General features: G+C 39.9%; 1 protein-coding gene across 1 annotated transcript; it reads right to left on the bottom strand.

Annotated features, from left to right (window-relative positions):
• Positions 1-3,299: 3,299 nt before the first annotated feature.
• On the bottom strand, positions 3,300-20,014 carry UBE2V2 (ubiquitin conjugating enzyme E2 V2). The gene is made up of 4 exons (XM_063130708.1): positions 19,915-20,014; positions 11,878-12,023; positions 5,660-5,785; positions 3,300-4,176 (listed from the first exon to the last, which is right to left on the bottom strand). The coding sequence occupies exons 1-4, from the start codon at positions 19,928-19,930 to the stop codon at positions 4,030-4,032; spliced, it is 435 nt and encodes a 144-aa protein (XP_062986778.1). The 5' UTR covers positions 19,931-20,014; the 3' UTR covers positions 3,300-4,029.
• Positions 20,015-21,077: the final 1,063 nt, after the last annotated feature.

The raw sequence follows: 21,077 nt of genomic DNA, 5'->3' as shown, positions 1-21,077 counted from the left end.
TATAGCTTTTAAATATTGAGTTTGTTCTGACCCTATACTGTCAGCTTCACCCTATCCGGTGCCTGTTTACACTTCCCTGTGCCTGTTTGCATTCTCTTTCCCTCCTTATTGTTTACTACAACTTTATTAGATTGTAAGCCTATGCGACAGGGTCTTTCTATTTACTGTGTAATCTGTACAGCACCATGTACATTGATGGTGCTATATAAATAAATAATAATAATAATAATTGTTCACTTGCCTCTTGCTCTGGCTCAGATGATGAAGGACTGACAAATGCCACTACCCAACTGCTCACTGGCTCCGTGCCTGTCGAGCAAGCAAGTAGTAGCAACAGCAGCTGGTGACAATGGCAGTGAAGAAGGTAGACTCACTGAGGGAGGGCCATGCCCAAGGACCCTCAAAAACCTGCTGCCAGCATTGACTGCATTTCACAAAGAACAGATGTGGAACAGAGGCATTACACTTGCCAGTTACTTCCAAACAGCATTTGAATTATGAGGGGAAATGGGAGGGTGCGACCTTTAAGTGACACACCCATCCCCATGACATTTCCTAGGGGACTACAGGACTTTAGATAATTGGAACAGATTCAAAGTATCTAAAACCCTCAGGTCAATGCCAAATGGTTTTCCTTTGGCCATGCTTCCTTGGGAATACTGGGCCATGCTAGGAGAGAGGGAGGAGGAGCAAAAGACAAAGAAGCCCAATCTTAATTTTTTCTCCAGAAAGAAGACAAATCTTATAAGCAGAAGATCTTCTATTAAAACTCGGATGTGTTTTACAGGTTGAACCCGTGCAGTCAGAAGTTACCATCACTGATTTCAATGGCACTTACTCTCAAGTAACTAAGCATAGGATTCTAGCCCTGCTACTACTAATAGACTGGGTATTATGCTATTTATTGCTGCTTCTTTGGGGGGTGTATGCACAAGCACATGGCCACACACAAGTATTTTATATATACATACACTGCAGTTGAAAATGTACCTACTGGAGGACACCAGAGTAGCCTTCCCTACTCTGGTGTCCTCCATATGTTGGACTTCAACTCCCATCAGCCTCAACCAATGGCCAAAAGTATGGATTACTAGGAGTTGTAGTCTAAAACATCTGGAGGGCACCAGATTGGGAAAGGCTTCGCTATACCATAGCTTATAAAGATGCTTACACGCTGGAACTTCTGTCACTAGTACACAAACAACTGTTCTGGAGTTTAATATTAAACACATTTACCATTAACTGTTGGGCTGAAATGCAAGGATTACTTCACAATATATGGGTTGCAAAAAACATGGAAGCTGCCAGCAGTGATCCTAAAGGAAGAGTCCCAGATCACTGTCATACTTTGTTACAAACAAAACCTTTACTTGTAGTCTGTAACATGCAAGTTATACTACAGCTCAGGGTCAGCCAATGAAACTGAGTGTTGGTGGATCTTACCAATGGCTATTAGTCATCATAATGGCCAACAGGAATCTTCATTTGAGAAATGGTTACTGGGGGGGGGGGGGGGTGATTAATTTCCTGGAAGCATTTGATTGGCCACTATGAGCTACAGCCTACTAGACTAGATGGACCTTTGTACATGAGCCAGGAGGGTTCTCTTCTAATATTTTTACAAGCAGGAAATGTAAATGGTCAATCTGAGTAATTTTTAACGGAAGATACCTCTCCATTGTCTGAAAATTGATGTACCCAATTTTAGGCTACTTCAGGCTTATGCTTAAAATGAGTGCCTTGGTCACATTCATGAACTTTTCTTGTAGAGCAGGAAATCGGAATTAAATTGTAAACCATGCAGCCTTTTAACTCTGGTTTCCCTCCCGGTATATATATAGAGAGAGTGAGATAAGGGTTACCCCCCATTCTGATTTTATTCCATTTTCATAGGGCTGACAGCATGACTGTCTTTAAACTTTCAAAGTGAAGCTTGTTCTAAACATTATATGCAAGTAGATTTCCATGGAGATCTATAATCAGAGAACAGCTGGTAGAACAGGAACTGGGAAGCCAATGTAGTCAGCACATACTGGAGCTGTTCACACAACACGCTAACTCAAGTGGTTTTGAAATGTGGGTTGTTTGTTGAACAGTGGGTTAGTGTGTTGTTCTGCAGCCAGAGTGGCTTGTTAACCATGCAGTGGCTTTTCTCTAACTAGTTACCTTGAGAATCTATGGTTTGTTGTTGGGTGGCTCAGAGTGGTTAACAAGCCACATTACATTCTGGCTGCATTCAGACAACACAATAACCCATGATCCAATGAACAACCCACGGTCAAAACAACCCAGACTCAATTACTGAGTGTACGTTAACGTGTTGTGTGAACAACCCCACTGTCAAACAGAATGCTAGCACTGTTGTGTTCTCAGTAGAGCAGCCTCCTCAACCTGGTGTCCTCCAGATGTGTTGAACTGCAGATCCTATCATTCTATGGCTGGGAATTATAGGAGTTGCAGTCCAACACATCTGGAGGCTACCAGGTTGGAGAAGGCTAAAGTAAAAAATGAGTCAGTCACTCAAAAAACTGAAGATATTCACATAGGACTAAGCCAAGACATTTTTCTGCCTGAGATGAGGTTTCAAAGCAGTGCCTCCCTATTCTAAGTACAGAAGCTAACCAAACCGGCAGTAGCATTTTACTTCAGAAATGGTGATGGGACAGCATCCTCCACTGCTAGACATATCTTTTTCTGTTCAAAAACAGTATACCTTCAAAAGTGAAGTGCTGGGGGATGAACAGTGTTCCATTTGCTAAGAAAGTAATTGTGTATGCATCTGTCTACACAAATCTTGGATTTTTATTTTTAAAAATGAGATTATTCTTAGGCAAAGTCAATCCACAGGCTGTAGCCATTTATACTGCCCCCCTAGACCTTTTGAATCCCTATCAGCACAGAACTCAAAGCCACCCAAAATTACAGCACTGAAATGCTTGCAAGCAGATGTATCCCCCATACACCTTACCAGAGTATTAAATAGCACATCTGCTATAAAGGTGAAGAAAGTATGAAAATAGAAGACACAGTGAGCAGTCAAGAAAGCAGCAAGAGTTTCAGCTAGAGGACCATTGTGTTTTCAAGATTTTTTTTTTTTAAAAAAAGACAAACGATTATACATGCAAAGCCTAACCTGTGGCCAGTCTCTTAAGGAAACGGGTCTGCTGAAATTGCTCCAGCAGCCTAAACTATTGAACCAAAGAAAGTGGAAACTTGTAAAAATAGATTAGGAGCACCATTTGACTTCCTGCTCTTACAAGGTACTACCGACATAACCTAAATATAGGAATAGCACAGCCTTGGAGGATACTTTCCACATTTTATTTACATTTGAAGACTAACTTTATTCTCAATCACATATCCATACACCTATTTCCTTTTTTGTTGTTTCACTAAAACTTAAATGCATGGTTTATTAGAACAAAGACTGTAAACAAATATTTGCAATGTCCATTACATGTAACACACAGGAGCCGCTTAAAAGAAAATCATTTCCCCATTTTATAAATACAAGTATCAAAACAATCCTGACCGTATTTCTGTGACACTACTAGCAGTCAGCACCCACACCGTTGCAAAAATTAAACAAGTTGAGCAATGGTATTTGCAGTACCTGCTACTTAAACAATTTTATCTGCAGCTCTTTTACTAAAGCAAGATGGATAAAAGCATGCCATTTGTTTTTTTTGTTTTCTTCTTGAGAAAAAGTTTTTTGAAACATTATTCCACAGCAACCTGACACTTCCTGTCATGCTTTCGTCTCAAAACACTGGTGCTCCAATTTTAGGCTACTTCAGGCTTATGCTTAAAATGAGTGCCTTGGTAAAGAGGGGGAAATTGTGCTGCCTTTTTTCTCTGATTGTGCCTGAAAACATATGGGGCATACATATACATATATATATTCTTTCAAATGTCCAGATCATGTACACCAGCAGAAACTTAATGTGTGGGTGGTTTGCATTGTGAGATTGAATCAAGACATTAACATAAGTAGAAGTTATTTAAGACAAGTTTGGGATTCAGCTAAAATTAATTGTTGTAAGTTTGTCCTTCTGGAGGTTGTGGAAGCTTCATATTTTCTTTGGACATCATTAGACGCCTTAGCTCTTGAAGTATAACTTTAATGCTATAAGAATTTTGCCATTTTGCTAACACTGGTATGCTTCGTGCATCCACCTGTAAAGAACGAAAACAAACATTTAAGTATGGGATATGGAATAACCCATTCCATAATTGTGGCAGCAAACTTTATGGTGCAGTGCTAAAGTACTGGCTACTCTAGTACTTGAGAAAGGAGAATATTAACTGTTACAATTTGTCATAGGTACAAATGTTTAGGACAAGCATCTATCGCTCCCATTGAATAAAGTCAGGTTTTTAGTTATGACAGTTAAAGAGAGATTGGACAGACGGACACTTGTAGCTCTTGGTATTTAAAAATGAAACTCAAGTGATATATTCTTCAATACCTTGCTGATACAATTTTATTACTGAAGAATAAGGCACCTTTAAAGGCCATGAAAAAATAATTCCAGAAAATAATATGGGTAGGATCCAGGTAAGTGTGCACATTCAGGAAGGTGAAAGATTTCAAAACTCTTTGCACCCTGGGCATCCCCCATCCCCTCAAAAGTCACACCCACCCCACCAAAAGGCCAATGCTTAGATGTTGCCTCCACCCAATTTTATGGGATTCCTTCCTTTCCCCAATCTCCTGTGCCACACCCCATGTCAGTCAGCAGGGCTCTCTGACCCTCAGCTGTGACTTTTTGGGGAGCCTCTGGGAGCCCTCTTATGCACACATTTACCTGGATCCAGCTCTTTGTGTTTTACTAGTCTGGGATACGCAATAGAGGAAAGATCACACAATAATTTAAGCCGAATCTTTATAATTATTGGATATTCTATAGCAGGGATGAAGAACTTTACTATGTGCGGGGCAGATGACTCACTGCCAACAAAAAACTCTCTGTGGGCAGAAGCACCAATCCCTGGCAGAAGCACAGTCTGGAACGCTCTTCCAGCTGCTGCTATGGTCAGAGACTTAGCTTTGCTGCACATGGGTTTTCCTCAACCAGGGAAAGATCGTGCATAATGAAGCCACACTTATTATTGTATTTATTTATTTTTGGGTGGCAACAGAAATACAGGTGCTAAGGGGCCATAGCTATTGAGTAGTTTGCACAGGTTATTTGTATTATCAGCAAAGAAAACTATAATTGATGAGCATGTTTCAGTTTCCTAAATTATGGTCCCCAAAGTGAAATCCAAAACACAGCACATTCCCTAAGTGACTTTTGTTTCGAATTCATACACGAAACAAAAGACATGCACATGCAACCTATATATGGTTTTGAGTCTGCAAACAACTGTTGTCTCATGAAGGAAGTTGATAGTGTTGGAAGATATAATTTAAAAACACATTCAAATTAGGCCTCCAATTCCTTAATTATTTCACTTTACATAAAATCAGTTGCATTCATTATCTTCATGATGGCTTTAGAACACTACCTATAGTTATCATCAACGAACAATAGGACTATATATTAGTTCATAGCATATAATAGAAGATTCACACAGAACCTTTCCTGCCCATTAGAATCCTTAAGAGGCTGTATGCAGAAATAAACTAGTTCGCTCATCTGGCATGTCAACTTACCATTCCATTGGAATTATTTATTCCATTCATATTAATTTTAGTTACGAATCTAACTGTTGGAGGTGCTTCTGGATATTTAGGCCCACACTCTACTTTCAAGCTGTATATTCTGTTTTCGTAATTTGTCTATTAAACAGAGAGCAGGGGGGGAAAAGAATTAATCCTACTGAAAGATAATATGCATTCAGAATAAGTAATATTGAAATAATACTAGATCCAGGAGATCACATGCAGAGTTCTTTCAAAATGGGTGAGAATCCGCTGTTTTGGCAGAAATGCCCTGAATTATATCATTCTCTCTCTACTGAACAGCTGGTTGGTATAATTTTAGCATTTTCAAGAGGACTCTGTGCATACCTGTTGAATTGGGGAAAACCGCACACACAGGAATGCTTTGCACACCTGGTTCCCCATCCATCTGGGTATATGCATGCATAGTACCCCTAGCAGGATTGCAACAAATAAGGGTGTTCTAATGGTAAAGCAACACGAAACTTCAATGTTCCTAAAAGACGCAAGAAGGGATTGGCACCACCATTTCATAGCATTTTATTTTCTTGCACTACACATGAGAAAGCCCCAACCCCTGCAAAAATTCAGCTTGGGTCTCAATCTACAAAGTCCTGTGTTTCTGGGCTTGCTCTGGTTAGATGCTGTAGCAATCAATTAATGTGGTTCTGATCTAAAACCCACATGAGAGGAAAAAACGCTACAGGTTATCCCACCACTGTCACCAGATGCAACAGAACAGCATGAGGTTTATTCGCGTGTATAGAACTCACTGCCAGTTTTAATAAAGTCCTCAATTAGACCTCACCACTAGGTAACGCTGCCTCAGTATGAAACCTTTTAACTGCTGCCACTAGAATTAGCCCTCTCAGTAGCCTGATTCCTATGGCGTAGGCATGGGATTGACACTATCACTAGAGACAACTTTTCAAAATGAACAAAAAAATAAGATGTCCATTAACGGAAAGTATTTATAAAAGTGAATAAAATGTCACTCTTCAAATAATAGGCTAAGATTGCTTAAAGGTTTTAAAATCAGAGTTGACTGCTTACCATTCCCAAGGGGAGTCTCTTTCAGCTAAATAAAATCTCAATAACTTTTTCTTCAGATCAGATTACCCTAAACTCCACCCTGCAAATAGGAACAGGTTTAGGAATTTCCCTGAACTTCCTTACAAACAGGAACAGATGCTATATACAATTCTTCCTCTGCTTCCAATTCTTCCTGCTTCTTTGTACTTCTAGGATGACTCAGATGTTTCAGGGACTACTTGCTGAAGTTTGCTTGTCATACATAAAACAGGAACCTAAAATATGTTCTCTTCAATTTGGTTTGCACATAAAATTATTATGATTGGTATTTTAAATTTGAACGTATTGTTCAGACAATAACTGCCAATTTACACTTCACTTTCAAATACTTTAAAATATAATATTTTTATTAGCAAACCAAGTTATACATAAATAACTTTAGCAACATAAAGGCTGCTTTATGTTCCTAAAGCTGCCTTCCCCAACCTGGTGCCCTCCAGATGTTTAGAATTCCACCACCGGTCATGGGCCTGAGGCTAATGGGAGCTGAAGTCCAAAGTATGTGGAGTACACCAGGTTGGGGAAGGCTGTTCTAAAGCAACAAAGAGATTTTAGATTTGTAAAGAGTACAACAATAAAAAGGATTACTTATTTTTCAATTTTTTTGCTTTCGTCCCCATCCCCCCCCCCCCCAAAAAAATGTTTCTTTTCCATGGCTTCAATATTTCTGGAAATGTTATATCTCTACATACCATGGATTACTTCAGGCATTCTTGCAAAGCATCTAGATATATCATCCTTCCCAAACCTGGTGCTCTCCAGATATTCCACTACAACTCCCACCATCCCTGACAATTGGTTATGCTGGCTTGGACTGATGAAAGCTGTAGTCCAAAACATCTGGAAGGCACTAGATTGGAGAAGGCTCCATTATATGAAAGGATTTGCCTTAAGATTTTTAGAAAATAAAATCTTAAGAAAAGCTCAAATGTACCTTTCCCCACATCAGACACACAACCCTTCCTCCTTAATGCCACTATTATTCAAAGGATCAATTTTAAACTGAGAAAAATATGAATGTAAAATAGAAGGAAGGTGGCAACGGACAGGAAAACACCTCAACAGAATATGGAAAAGAAAGGATTAACGCATTTTAGGAGAAACCTCTCTGTATGTCTAATAATATGCTGATTGAATGTAGATACTGACACAGTGAAGGATAATCACACTTGCTTTCAGAACCTACCAAATTTAAGTCTTTAGCCCATATTAAAATCCCTATATTTCCTCTCAAACAAGGGTAAGCTTTATGCTGTTTTTCCATGCAGTAAATATTATTTGTAAGGGTCACCTAAAAATCTGCTGCCACTAAGCAGAAGAAATGATGTAGACAGTCATCCACAGCCAAAATCACGTATGACTGGCTTCCAGTTTATTTCAAAGCTCAATACAAACTGCTGGTTAGAACTTTTAAAGGCCTAAACAGTTTGGGTCTAGGTTACTGGAAGGACTGCCTTTTCCAATATGAATCAGCTCTTTTATTAAAATATATGAGAGAGCCCTTCCTTTGTGTCTGCCAACATCTCACATGTTTCGTAGGAACACAAAAAGTTTTCTTAACGGATATGTTTATTACGGCATACACTTTTTTTGTTTTGCTGCAACAAAGTAACATGCCTACCCCCACTGAACATTCTTAATGGCTATGCCAAGGCTATGGAATTCCCTGCTCAGAAAGCCCACCTAGCCTCATCCACACCTTATTTGCTTTCTGTCATTTGTTGTAGACCTTCCTGTTGAGGCAAAGTTGACTGTATAGGAATCATCTACTTATTTACATAGCTTTATTGTTGTTTTAGTTGACTGCTTTCTGTTGTTTGTAAATTGCTATTTTATTGTGTTTTATTTTAATTAATATTCTTTAGTAGTTTCCTCGGTCATAAATCTGAAAAGGCATTAGCCATCCACAAGTATTAGCCATCCATGGTTCAGAGCATGAACCAAATGTTCCTGGTACAGTTCTCAATTCAGCCATTTAAAATGTCTCTGTCATGGACTCACATCTATACTATGGGCACAATAATAGTTTACTATAGGGGTCACTGGGATAACGTACAGTATGTGAAGAGCTTTGACCATTTAGGAAAAGCAATACTAAGTATTGTAGATCAAAAGGAACAGAGCATAAATGTATATTTTTTCCATTACATGGAACAACGTACAATTTCAAAGGGGAGGGCCATGTTCAGAGATCCCCATCTTCAGAGATTAAGCAGGTGGTGACAAGGTATCCCAGTCATAAAATACCCACCTGAGAAACATTTGCTCATCATTAACTTCGTTATCTTTTAAATTCAAACTTAAAACTGTTTAAGTCTCTTGGGTTTTAACCATGCATTTTTATGCTTTTAATTTATGCTTTTAATTATTTTAGATTGAAATTTCAAATGGTAATTTGATTGTGCATTTTATTATAGTCATATTGGAAGTTGTTTAAGTTGCCTTGAGGCTTGACAGGAAAAAAGCAGGAAATCATGTTTTACACAAATTGAAACACACAGAAACCTCAGTAGGGAAAAAAGCTATATAGATTTTAGCATTCCTTGTAGAATGTTCTTAATTCTTCTGAGCTCCTTCCTTTCTGTGCTGAGTTATCCAGATAAATAAATAAAACAAAACTTTTTTTACCTATTCTGCAGATACAGTACCCTTTCCCTTCATAGCAGTCAGAAGCTGCCTACAGCATTTTAATGTATCATTTCCTATACTCATCCAGACTGCTTCTTCCTAGTCAGTTGGGTTCAGCCTCCTGCTATGTTCCAGGAATATTTATTATTCCTTCCACAGCACTGAACTGAACACCCTTCATCCCCATTCTGCAGAGTAGGACAGGCTTGCCTCAGCTTTAACTACTGTGTGAAAATATTTAAGTAGCAGATTGGCAGGTGGGTTTTTAAAAAAAGAGAACTAGATTTTTCTTCCCTTAGCCAATCTCAGTCGCTACTTATAGAATTCAAGGACTTTAAGAAAATGATGGGATAAACACAAATACAACAACTAAATCATTTAGCATGTGTGCTGCTGGCACTACCAAATGCAAGTAGAAAAGGTCAGTGAGACAGCCTCCAACTCTGCTACTAATTGGATGCCTAGCCTTCAAAACTAAAAAAGGGAACCATTCCTAACATTAGTAGCAACTCCTCTCTGTTTTCATTCAGAGGTTTATCTTAGCTTATATAAGCTTTCCCCGAGTTTTATAGTAGACTATAAGCCTCTTCACACAGCTGACCCCATGATTTCTTGTATTTTACCCCCTTGACCACCACCACCCTCAAAGGTGAATATGTTTTCCTCCCTAGTTTACTCAAGGAGGACTCTCATGCACTGAAAATTCTGGTAATTACACCGGGGGTCAGGGGAGAAGGGTTCAGGTTCTCTGGGATTCTGTTTCTTGAGGTCACACAATTTCTGCCCAACAAAAATAAGCAGAAGGCAACAAGTGGAAGTGGCAGAGAATAAGAATTTCCTATAGAAATTGACACAAACAAGCCCCTTATCATAGCTTGGGGATCATTTGGGGATCCCCTCAACAGCAGTGCCTTGATGGTGGCAGGTGGGTGAAGCAGCAGCAGCAAAAAAAAAAAAAAAAAGAGGGGGGGAAGAAGCTGTCTAGCTGTTATGCGTTGCTGGTGGCATCTACCATTTTAATACACCTACAATGCCTCTGGAGCTACAAGGCAGTGTTGCTCTGGAGAATTAAAAATGGTGGTTCCACATGCAGTCATGTGGACACCAGCAGAGAAAGTCCAGGTCCCAGAGGCTATAGCCAATATTATGGATTGGCAGTGGGTGGGTCCTCCTAAGACTTTGGACCATTGCAACTGTCCAATGGTGCTATTATCTGTTGTGGGCCCTGCCTATTTGTTTGAATTTGCTAAAACAGCATATTAGTTGAAACTAATATTTGAACGAGGCAGGCCGTATACAAGGGGAAGCTCAAAAACCGAGAGCAAACCATTAAGTTGTGCCTAGTTCCAGGATGTAATGATTATTCGTATTTATACTGATACTAGCAATGTCACGTGAATTGCTAAAAAAAAGTAGTATTTCAGAGAGCAACAGTATCCGGGATCAAGCAAGAAAAGGGGCTGCCGTTTGGATGCATGATTAGGGAGCAGAGCATGGTATCGACAAAGGCTCTAGATGTTGCTGCTTACCCCTCCAGGCTCACACCTGGGATGCTAAAGTCTGAGGGGAAAGCATAGGTAGATGAATGGCTTATGGATATGGTAGCTCCTAGCCCTGGTTCTTATTCCTACATGCCAAAAAGGGAGTCCCAACCTCTTCTCTGCCTAGCCTTACCTCAAACATTACTAGACTGCTGGGAATGTGCAGCCCAGCAAGGCGAAGAAGGGGAACTCAACAGATCTTTATGCCCACTAGAAAGATAAACAGATAGCCTCCCTTCCTATCCCTATCTCCAGCAGGTTTCTTGTCATTCTCGACTGTTGTGGAGCACGCATGCAAGCAAAATTAAAGAAAAGGAAAGTGCTCTCTTCTAGAAGATCCAGTGTGACCAAGATACACATTGAAGTGGCATATTATAAATATATAATAAAATCCAACTGAAAGTGTCATATTCCCAAAAGCACAAGTCCCATTTCTTCGCAGAACTGGAACTATAGCTTAATAAGAAATGTCCACTACCACCAGATTACGAGTGCACTTAATAAGACTATGCATTTGTACTGGGCCATAGCTGCACACAAGAATTTCAAATGCATGTGGATAGACCAGACACTGTGCCTCAATACAGATTTGATAGTACAAGTCTAAGTCCAATAAACAGGCCAGTACGTTTAATATTATAAATACTTTGCTCACATCTTGTCCTGCATGCTGTGAGAAATCTTTCCATGCTGGTTTTCTGATACTACCTATTATAAGGAAGCCTGACTAACTATGGGGAACTTCCACTGTTAACTACAAGGCACCAGAAAAATGAATATTAGAATTTAACCTTACAGGACTTTATTCACAATGAATTAAAACTTAAAAGTAGGAGTATGGTGCAACTATGAATAATTGCCATGTTAACACCTGCTTTCTTCTAGAACATGACCTAATAGTACTTTAAAAAGAAAAAGAACAAAAACGGTTTAACTTATAGCACTGACCCTTGGTGGCCCAATAATCATGCCCGTCCACCTTGTAAGCGTCATGTCTTCATCATCTTCGAGGCCCCAGCTTACTGTACCATCGCCTACTCCTTTCTGACCTTCTTCAAGTTCTTCCAACAAGCGAAAATTACGAGGGACTTTAACTATTTGAAAGAAGTAAAGCAATGTAAATAGCAGTGTTCAAAATCCGAGCTGGTCTCACTTCACCCATTGGCATGATTAGCATCCAGCCCAGGCATTACAAATACATATCTTAGAATTCCTGAATATACAATGTTCTACGAATAACATATTAGATTTGTATTGTTACAAAACCATGTCCCCACTTATGGTGCCATTATAAACATAACAATCTGAATTTTATATTCCTTAGCAAATGTGTTAAATTATTTGGATGTAGGTTTAGTCCAATTTGGAATTTAGACATTAATCTGAGATTTTATATCTGGAAGTCAGATTAACATTATTTTAACAACTGATCAATTTTCTGCATCAGAAAATCAAAGTTCTAATATATAAGAGTGGGAATGCCACCTAAACATTACACCAGAAAGCACTGTTTTGGCCTGTTTGGATGACCAGTAAGCACTACTTGATTCTTCTCTGTGACTCTTGGAGAAAGTTAACATGTTAGCATGTAGCTGCAAGTTATTGGGGAATAGTTTTGTCCAAATCGGGAAATTATGATTATCAGTTTTGTAACAAGCCAGGATATTAAACCAATTTCAAACTGGTTTAATATCCTGGCTTGTTCAACAACTAGTAACCAGTTTCCAGTTTTGCGTGTGAGAAACAATTGCTAATTAGAAGTTTCCTGGTTTGGTTGATCACACTATGAAGGGGCTACTTGAGCAGGAAAGAGGCTTATTAAGCCAAGATATGATCATCTGAACACTGTCTGCACAGGATAAAGGCTTGATCCTATCTTTGTTTATTATGCCAAGATATGATTATCCAAACTGCCCCCATGAAACTTCTATTATTCACAGCACACTTGCGAATTTAAATTACATCCACTCTCCTCTTGAATATTCAAGTAGTAGGCATTTAAGGGGAGTTATATTACTCTGTGATTCTCTAATTAAGTAATGGTTCAGATTAGAAGGCACAGATTGAAAAATAAGGCTAACATAGTAGTTTTGCAACAGCAAAGCTTGGATGGTCAAAGCTTGGATGGAGAGACCTCAGTGGATAGAACACCAGCATCTTGAGGTACAGTTACTTCTCATTCTATTAAAATATGTAAGTATGCAAGAAAGCACACATTCACAGAGGACTAGGTCTGGCGAAAGATCTGCAGAGAAAGAAGTTCATAATACATCACTGTCTTACAAATAAAATGAAGCATTTTAAAAAGTGCTCCAAATCTACAGATTGCACTGGCAGTTGAAGCTGGTGCCCGTGTCAAGTTACTAATCCAGATATGTACACATTTGATTCCTTGTGTAGGTCAACAATTATGCAAGCATGCAATTCCTGCTCTTAAGTTGGTTTGACCACAAGCTTGCTCGCATGGCTATTTTTGGAGAAAGGATTGAGGGAAGTGCCAAGGGAATTTAACAGATGATATCTGCAAGAGCTGAAGACAGAACTCTTGACTTATATGCATAAAGATTAAAATATACTGGAGATCTTAATTCAAATTTCCAGCCATTATGCTGAAATACACCAATTTGACCTATAGCATACTTTGAAACCGGACATGCTATAAAGGAAAACAAGATTCTAAATGATGTAGAGACATATTCTCTCTCTCTTTGGAATGATAGCTTAAAACTCAGCGGAAGGTAGCCCTATCATACAAAAGTTACTACAGGTATTTTTCATTTCTAGTAAAAGTTGAGGTGTAAAAGCGCAGTCTACTCAGGCAGTGCAACCTCACAACTCCTTATTTTAGCAGAATGTAGCTGGAAGAACATAAGCAGTTTCTCTATTGCTGCAATTGTAGGGAAGTTGCTACTGTTTCCCCGCAATGTTCTGCTTCAAGCAGAACTTTCCAAGTACACACAGCTTTAGAAGAAAACAAGTAAAATAAACCAGCATTTGCCCCACTATAATCAGGCTGCAATATTACCTACCTACTCTTTCTAGGGAGCATTGCTACAAGCAGCATTAGTGTACAAACAAACAACAGCCCACTTCACACAAGCCAAGTAAGCAATTTCTCTGTTGAAGAAAAATAGGCTTTCAAGAAGTCTTGGAAACAATAATAGGGCAATTTTAACAACTAAGATGGATAGTGCCCAATGGTTGCCACGGGAAACAGTTTTTGAATTAGAATCCCTCACAATATAGCCATGTATTACAGATGAAATTAAAAAAGGCTTGAAAAGGATTGTTACTGTTTGAAACAATTGCTGTAGATGATTGCTGTCTTTTAATATAACTACTTTGTTACTAAAATGGTGAACATTTGACATTTATAGTATTTCTGAGTAGCTTAGACCCACTTCATAAAGTGTTACTGTGAAAGGGACAACAAAATATTTTTAAGCATAGAAAGCCAACTACTTCATTATCTGATAGAAGCAAGATCTCTCCTCTCCCCACATGAATACAGGCTCTTTTGAGTAAACCCCCCACCACCACCATTTTTGGAAGACCGATGTGTTCCTCCCCAATTACTAGCATTAATATTAGATCCATGTGTTTTAAACATTATGAAAACTGGATGCAAAATGATTTCATGACTACACAAATATTTACAACTGTATAATTCACACTTTGCAGCAACAATATCTGCAAGCTTTTAGACGCTGCACAAAATTTATCAAATTAAAAACTATGTGTTAATGCCTGTTTTCATCCATCATAGGTACTGCAGGTATCAAGAATAAGTTTGCACTAATGGAAGATTACAGCCCTGAGTTAATGGACTTTCTGTGCTCTGTGACTGTTGTCTTAGGAAGGATATTTTCCTTGCCCTAAGGCAGAGACATAATGAGAGTGTGAAGCAAACTCCCATTAGTTGTTTGCATTTGCTGCAGAAGTAACAGTTCGCTTAGAAAAATAGCCTTGGAATTAGTTTTGTATGAGCTCTGATAGCTATACAAGCCTGCTTATGATTACTGAATAAGTTGTTTTGTTTTTTGTTTTTTAAAAAAAGACATTAATGCCCCCAAACCATATAGAACATCCACATGTTCTTGCATTAAGTCCTGGGCATAAAGACATATTCTGACATGAAATGTTATTAACACTTGCAAATCCCTACATGGTTTTGATATAAACAGGTATCAATTCCTGCAAGAAATTTTTGATTGTATTTTGGCAATTAGAATCTGTAAAGAGAAATCAGCAATGAAAGTCTCCTATGGTCATGATTTTTCTAAACATTCCTTTCCAATTACAGCACAGGAAAAATAAATTTTTGCATTGCTCTTTATTTCAAAACAATGTTTTGCAAGATTACAAGAGTTGTATACTTTATTTTAAAGCACTTTGTAAATTCACATATGAATTAGGAAACAGGGTGCTAACTTCGAAAACTGGCTTATTCTGTTTTCAATTTTGTGTGTGTTTTCCAGTTTTAAATGTAAACTGTCCAGAAGTTCAGTTGTTGGGTGGTACAGAAGTGTAGTAAATGGGATATACAAGACAGCAGTAAGGCATTAAAAACACCTCCCTCTTCCATCTGAAATATGTTATATTTAACATTTTCAATTCCTATTACCATTAGTAATTTAAGAAAAAAAATAGCTAGGTTGACTAGGAAAGTGATCATAGAATCATAGAACAGCAGAGTTGGAAGGGACCTACAAGGCCATCAAGTCCAACCCCCTGCTCAATTATGTAAAATAAGCTTTCACTGCTAATATTACTTGTGAGACTTTAAATGCTTGCAGGATCACATCACAATTCTTGTGAGAAGTTTTACACAGTAAGAAAACAGACATATAGTAAGTATGGATTCAATACAGCACTACTGTTTGATCTTGCCCCAAGGGGATAGGAGAAGTAGCACTTGCAACTTGGTGAGCTGCAGCCATATCCCAGTGGAGATCCCTTTCCCCCTCAAATGACACCAGAAGGGTGCCTGAGGAAACATTCTGCCCTGAGCGGATGGGAGAAGATTAGCTTGAACTCAAAAGAAGAGAAACTGCAGAAGGGAAGAAAGAAAAGAAGAACTGCCTAGAAAGACAACAGATGCAGTACAAACCTGAGCTCAACTGATTTATTCCCATCCATCTGAGCAACTGAATCGAGCATCACCATCATGCTGCCCACCTCCCATCCCAATCCTTTCCTGTGTCTCCTATCCTTTTAGATTGTGAACCTGAGGGCAGGGACTTCCTGATTGTTGATTTCTGTAAGGAGGATAGAAATGCTTTGAATAAATAAATACTGTTTGTATGGCCCACAATTCCGGCTCATTATTTACTGCTTATTTTATAGTTTGTACTCAAAGGCAGGAGAGCAGTGCAAGTCAATGGGTAAGTCCTGGACTTACAATCCAATCGTATACAGCAGGTTTCCAAACCATGATTGGAGAGTACAACAGAGATTTCCCTTAGTGAGGGTGAGGAGCACTACACAACATGATTCATCTGCCCCAGGTCTCCCCAATATGCAACAAAGGAAAAGGAGGAGTAGAGCCAGCTGCACAATGGGCCTGCACATGTAGCAGTTCCTGCAAGTGCTGACAAAGTATGCTTCATTCTTGCTTCTCCTTCCCTGTGTGAAGGAGAAACAAGAGCAAAGCTAGGTCCATGGTAGAAACACTGACCAAAAGAGCTCAAGCCATCCCTTTGGCCAGGACCCCAATGATAACAGGATGCAGGGCCCCACCCCTGATACCACCTGGCCCATGGAGGTACCGAGGGCAATCTGCCCCACAGACAGAATATGGTTTCCCCACTTCTGCGATACATGTCTACTCAGATCCCCCCCCCCCACTGAGTTCACAGCAACTAATTCCTAGGTGCATATATGATTGCAACCTGAGACCAAGGCTAAAATCTGTCTTCCTCTGAAAGTCACTGGGCAGCTTTGGCAAGGCACTATTGCTAAATCAGGGGCAGGCTAACCCCAGTCTTACAGAGTCTACTTATTTCTTTTTTACAAAACATAAAATAAATAAAAGCACAGAAAAGAGATAATATTGCTTTTGTACCATATTAAGTTCCTTTCATTAAAATCTCTCTCATATACACACACACAGAGAGAGAGAGAGAGAGAGAGAGGAAGGAAGGTGAGCACCCTGATTGTTTCTCCACTACTGTCATGTATTTGCCCTCAAAACATCAGGAAAACTGAGACGTACGTGCCTATTAATCTTATTTAGAGACAGGAACTGAGACAGAGATGAATGGCTTACCCAAGGACACACAATGAGTGTCAACGGTGGGATTTTAAGTCACTTTTTAGATGCTTCATAGCACCCAGTTTCCACCCACACACCCCAAAAAAGGCCTTTGTCCTTTGGAATTCACTAGAGTTATTATGGAGATAGTTGCCATTTAAAATACTTTGGCATTATTGTTTATTCAGTTAGCAATAAATATAGCCAGTACTCACCACCATTATGAGACCAGCAAAAGCAGCTAGGCAGTCATTTATCTGGGCATATGTTATATACATTTTTACTCTTGGCACTTATAACTGATGATGGTCATGCAGGTTCAAAACTCGGGGTTCAATAACAAGTCCTATATTCATTTGACATCTCTAATGAAAAACAGTAACATTTTCAAAATTCAGGTCATAATAACAATACTTTAAAAATCAGTTATCAAGAGACACGGTGTTGCAGAAGCACAAGAGATACGGCTGGCAAGGTGAGTTCTAATATTAAATTCAGTGCTGGCACACCTACTCCACACACCCAGTTATCACACCCTTGTTTTCTTACTGCATACTGAGGAATTCATATACTATTCAATACAAATGATGAATTAAGAAAGGTTCAGCTAAACGGATGGAGGAATCCTTTGCAGAGGAGTACAATCTACAGTTAACAGTTTAAAAAGTATTTCCCAACAGAAGTACTATTGATCTTTAAAGGCACTGAACAGTTTGGGACCTACTTACTTGTCTTTGAAATCTCAACATAGGATCTTAGACTGACAGAGTGTACTCCCTTAGCTCTGAACTCTTATCAACCCACCTAGCCAGACCTGCTTTTAGAAACACTGTATGAATTATTTCAGCTAGCAATTTTAAAAAAGGGTCAATGCCGGTGTGTGTTAAATATATTAATAGTTTTTTGTGCTGTAGTTTTATTTGGCTGATTTCTCTATAATTATAAACACAAGATTTTAAAAATATTTAATTACCTTAAAATAGATGCACATACTACAAAAGTTAATGAAAATGCCTTTTGAGGACCTTGAATGGACAGTTTCAAGGTTATAAAATGTACAGCTTATTTTTTTAAAAAAGCAGAACCACTCATAATTACAAAGAAAGTCATTTTAATAGTTTTTAAATAAAAATTGGTAATGGGAGATACAGAATACTCTAGCAACAGTTACTCACTAGAGCCAAAATTATTTGAATAATTTAACAACTTCAGTATCCATCAGTGCTGTGAAAGATCTAGGTGCAAGAGATATCCTCTTACTAGAAATGTTTAAAATCTAATCAAGTAATTCCAAGTTAGAAAAAAGAAGTAACTGTGAACTAAAATCCATCTATTTTATGCCACCATCAATGATCAACCACAGACTCCAAGGAGAAGGTGACTGCAATAATTGATGGGTTTGAGAATCAAATGTATCATAGCATAGCAACATCCAAAGCACTAGAATATTTTTATATTTTATAAATATTCAACTGATGTGTGATGATTCTATACTGTATTCCCAAGGCAAGACTAGATCACATCCTTTTACCTTTTTTTGGTTCAATGCAAATTAAATATTGGAAAGGAAGACAGTATGTGTGAAAGACGGAGATCATTATATATAACACATAATCACTTCATTTATTTCTCATTCATTGTAAGTAACTGTTGCTCCCTTGTTCATAAGCACAGTACAGAGTGGAGCAGATTTCCACTTCATATAGAAGTACATGCAGAGACTAAGAAAGGTTTACTCTACTACTCTATGGAATGTGGGTTTCAGGAACAAAGTATTGAACAGTCCTGATATAAAATTGGGCAGTAATGGGGCGGGGTGGAGGAAGAGAAGGAATGTTAGGAGAGTAATACTGCTGGCATGCCAGCAGTACAAAGGCAAGGAATGGGGCTGGGATTAAAAGAGGAAACATGTAGAGAAGGCAAGGAAGTCATGAAAGAGAGAGAGAGAGAGAGAGAGATCATTCTTCAGTTTTGTAAGAAGTCAGTTAACAAGATCACAGCTGGGAAGGATTATCTAGAAATAAACATTTAAGAGATTTATAAATTTTATTTTCATCCAGTCACTGACCTGGAGACCACAACGGAAGCAATCAGCAACACACTAGGACAAAATATCTAGGACTGAATTACACATCATTTGTGTTCGTTCAACACGTCTATGGCCACCTCGGTCATACGTGTACTTTCGAGGTGTGAAGATACAAATCCATTTAAATTCTACAGAGATCGGCTTTGCCTTCGAGGGGTGGGTGGGGGTGATTGAAGAGTTTTATATTTGGAAAGGCAGGAGAATCTCCGAAGGGACTCTTGAGCTCAAGTGACCCCCCACCCCAACCCCTCCAGATCCCCACCCCGCAGAAGAAGGGCCCAAAGTCCCTGAATATCACCAGCCTGCCCCAAATCAATCCCAGAACGACCGCCCCACTTCCTGCCCTAGATGAGCCCCCTCTCCAACCAACCCCCCGCGCTGAGTCCCTTCCTCCCCATATCTCTTTCAACGCAGCCAGGAAGACTTTCGGTCCCAGGGCCAACCCCGCGGTCTCCCCACCCTCACCCCCGGGGGCCGGAACCTTAGCCAGGCAGCGCTGACAGCGGCCTCCCTCCGCACAGCGAGCGAGCGAGCCAGTCTCGGGCTCCCTACCCAGATCTCTGAGGAGGAGAACCCTCCCTCCGCCCCGACACAAGCCCCCTCAGCCATTCCAAAATACCCCCCCCCCCATCTCAACACAGACCTGTGGATCCGGCCATCTTGTCCAAATCCCTCCCCCACCAGCCAGGAAGCACACAGGCGCCGAGCACGTGACTTCTGCCTTGCGTGCAACGTCACTTCCTGGAAACTGCCCCCGCCCTCGGGCCGGAGCTTCTGCCTTCTACACATAGAGACTTAGCGAGAGTGGCGACCTCAAAGATAGGGAAAAGAGCGACGTCGCTCCAGGGAGAAAGGGCGGGGCGGCCCCCGGAATGCCTAGTTCTACTGTCGGAACGATGACGCTAAGAATGAGATAGTCAGTGGAGGCAGGTGGCTCCGATTCCGGTGGGGCTGTGAATCCATTCTGGGTTTAAGTCAGAACTCTAAAGGAGCGATCCAAAGTGTGGAACTCATAGGGTTCAGCGCTTTGGATATCTCCTTTAGTGTTCTGGCTGGTTCTGACTGAAACCCAGAATGGGTTCACGGTCCCATCAGAATCAGAGCCACCAGCCTCCGCTGGGGTTAATTACGAAGTTAAGGCCGGATCGTCCTACTCGACTCGCTGGCTTGGGTGTAGCTAGTCCCATTCAATGCAACGGGACTTATTTCCAGCCCAAAAAATCTGCGTCGAGGTTAAGAGGATCTGCGTGTTTCTTCTCTCCTGGCTTTATTGCATGCCTCGCGGTAGCATCGATAGCGGTAGGGGAGCACTAGCGAAGGGTTTCTTTCTAGGAGGGGGCTTCCAGACCAGGCTTGTATTGTGCAATTGTTAGATCAATGTTCTTTTCACCCAAGAACATTGATCTAACACAATCGCCCTGCCTCGTTCACAGAATTTTATGACTGATCCAGACGTCACCATCATCCGGTTATAACTATCCCATTTTCTTATATCTTCCTCCATCATTTTCCTTAGGAGGAAAATCCCTTAAGGATAAAAAAACACAAAAACTGCACAAGGTTTTGAAGCACGGTTAGTTCAGGAGGAAAGGCAAGTAAGGAACAGCTCAATACTATACGGATCTACTTGGAAGTAAGTCCCACGAAGTTCACTGGCTCTAACACCTAGTAAAGTGGGTATAGGATTGCAGTATAAGTGTTGGGGTGGGAGGAAGTATAAGAATCTGGATTGGGGGGGGAGAGAATCAGTGCTACTCAAGGCAGTGGGTGGAAGAGGTAAAATCCCATTTCCAAATATGCCTTGCT

This window comes from Elgaria multicarinata, chromosome 7, assembly GCF_023053635.1.
Source record: "Elgaria multicarinata webbii isolate HBS135686 ecotype San Diego chromosome 7, rElgMul1.1.pri, whole genome shotgun sequence".
Classification (NCBI taxonomy): Eukaryota; Metazoa; Chordata; class Lepidosauria; order Squamata; family Anguidae; genus Elgaria; species Elgaria multicarinata.
Note: the sequence above shows the minus strand (reverse complement) of the source record. Positions and strands in the feature narration are given on the sequence as shown.

Coding starts and splice junctions, on each gene's coding strand:
- UBE2V2 (XM_063130708.1), bottom strand. Junction 5,786..11,877: donor TGATTATTGGGCCACCAAGG/GTCAGTGCTATA, acceptor TCTGTTTAATAG/ACAAATTACGAAAACAGAAT. Junction 4,177..5,659: donor TAAATAATTCCAATGGAATG/GTAAGTTGACAT, acceptor CGTTCTTTACAG/GTGGATGCACGAAGCATACC.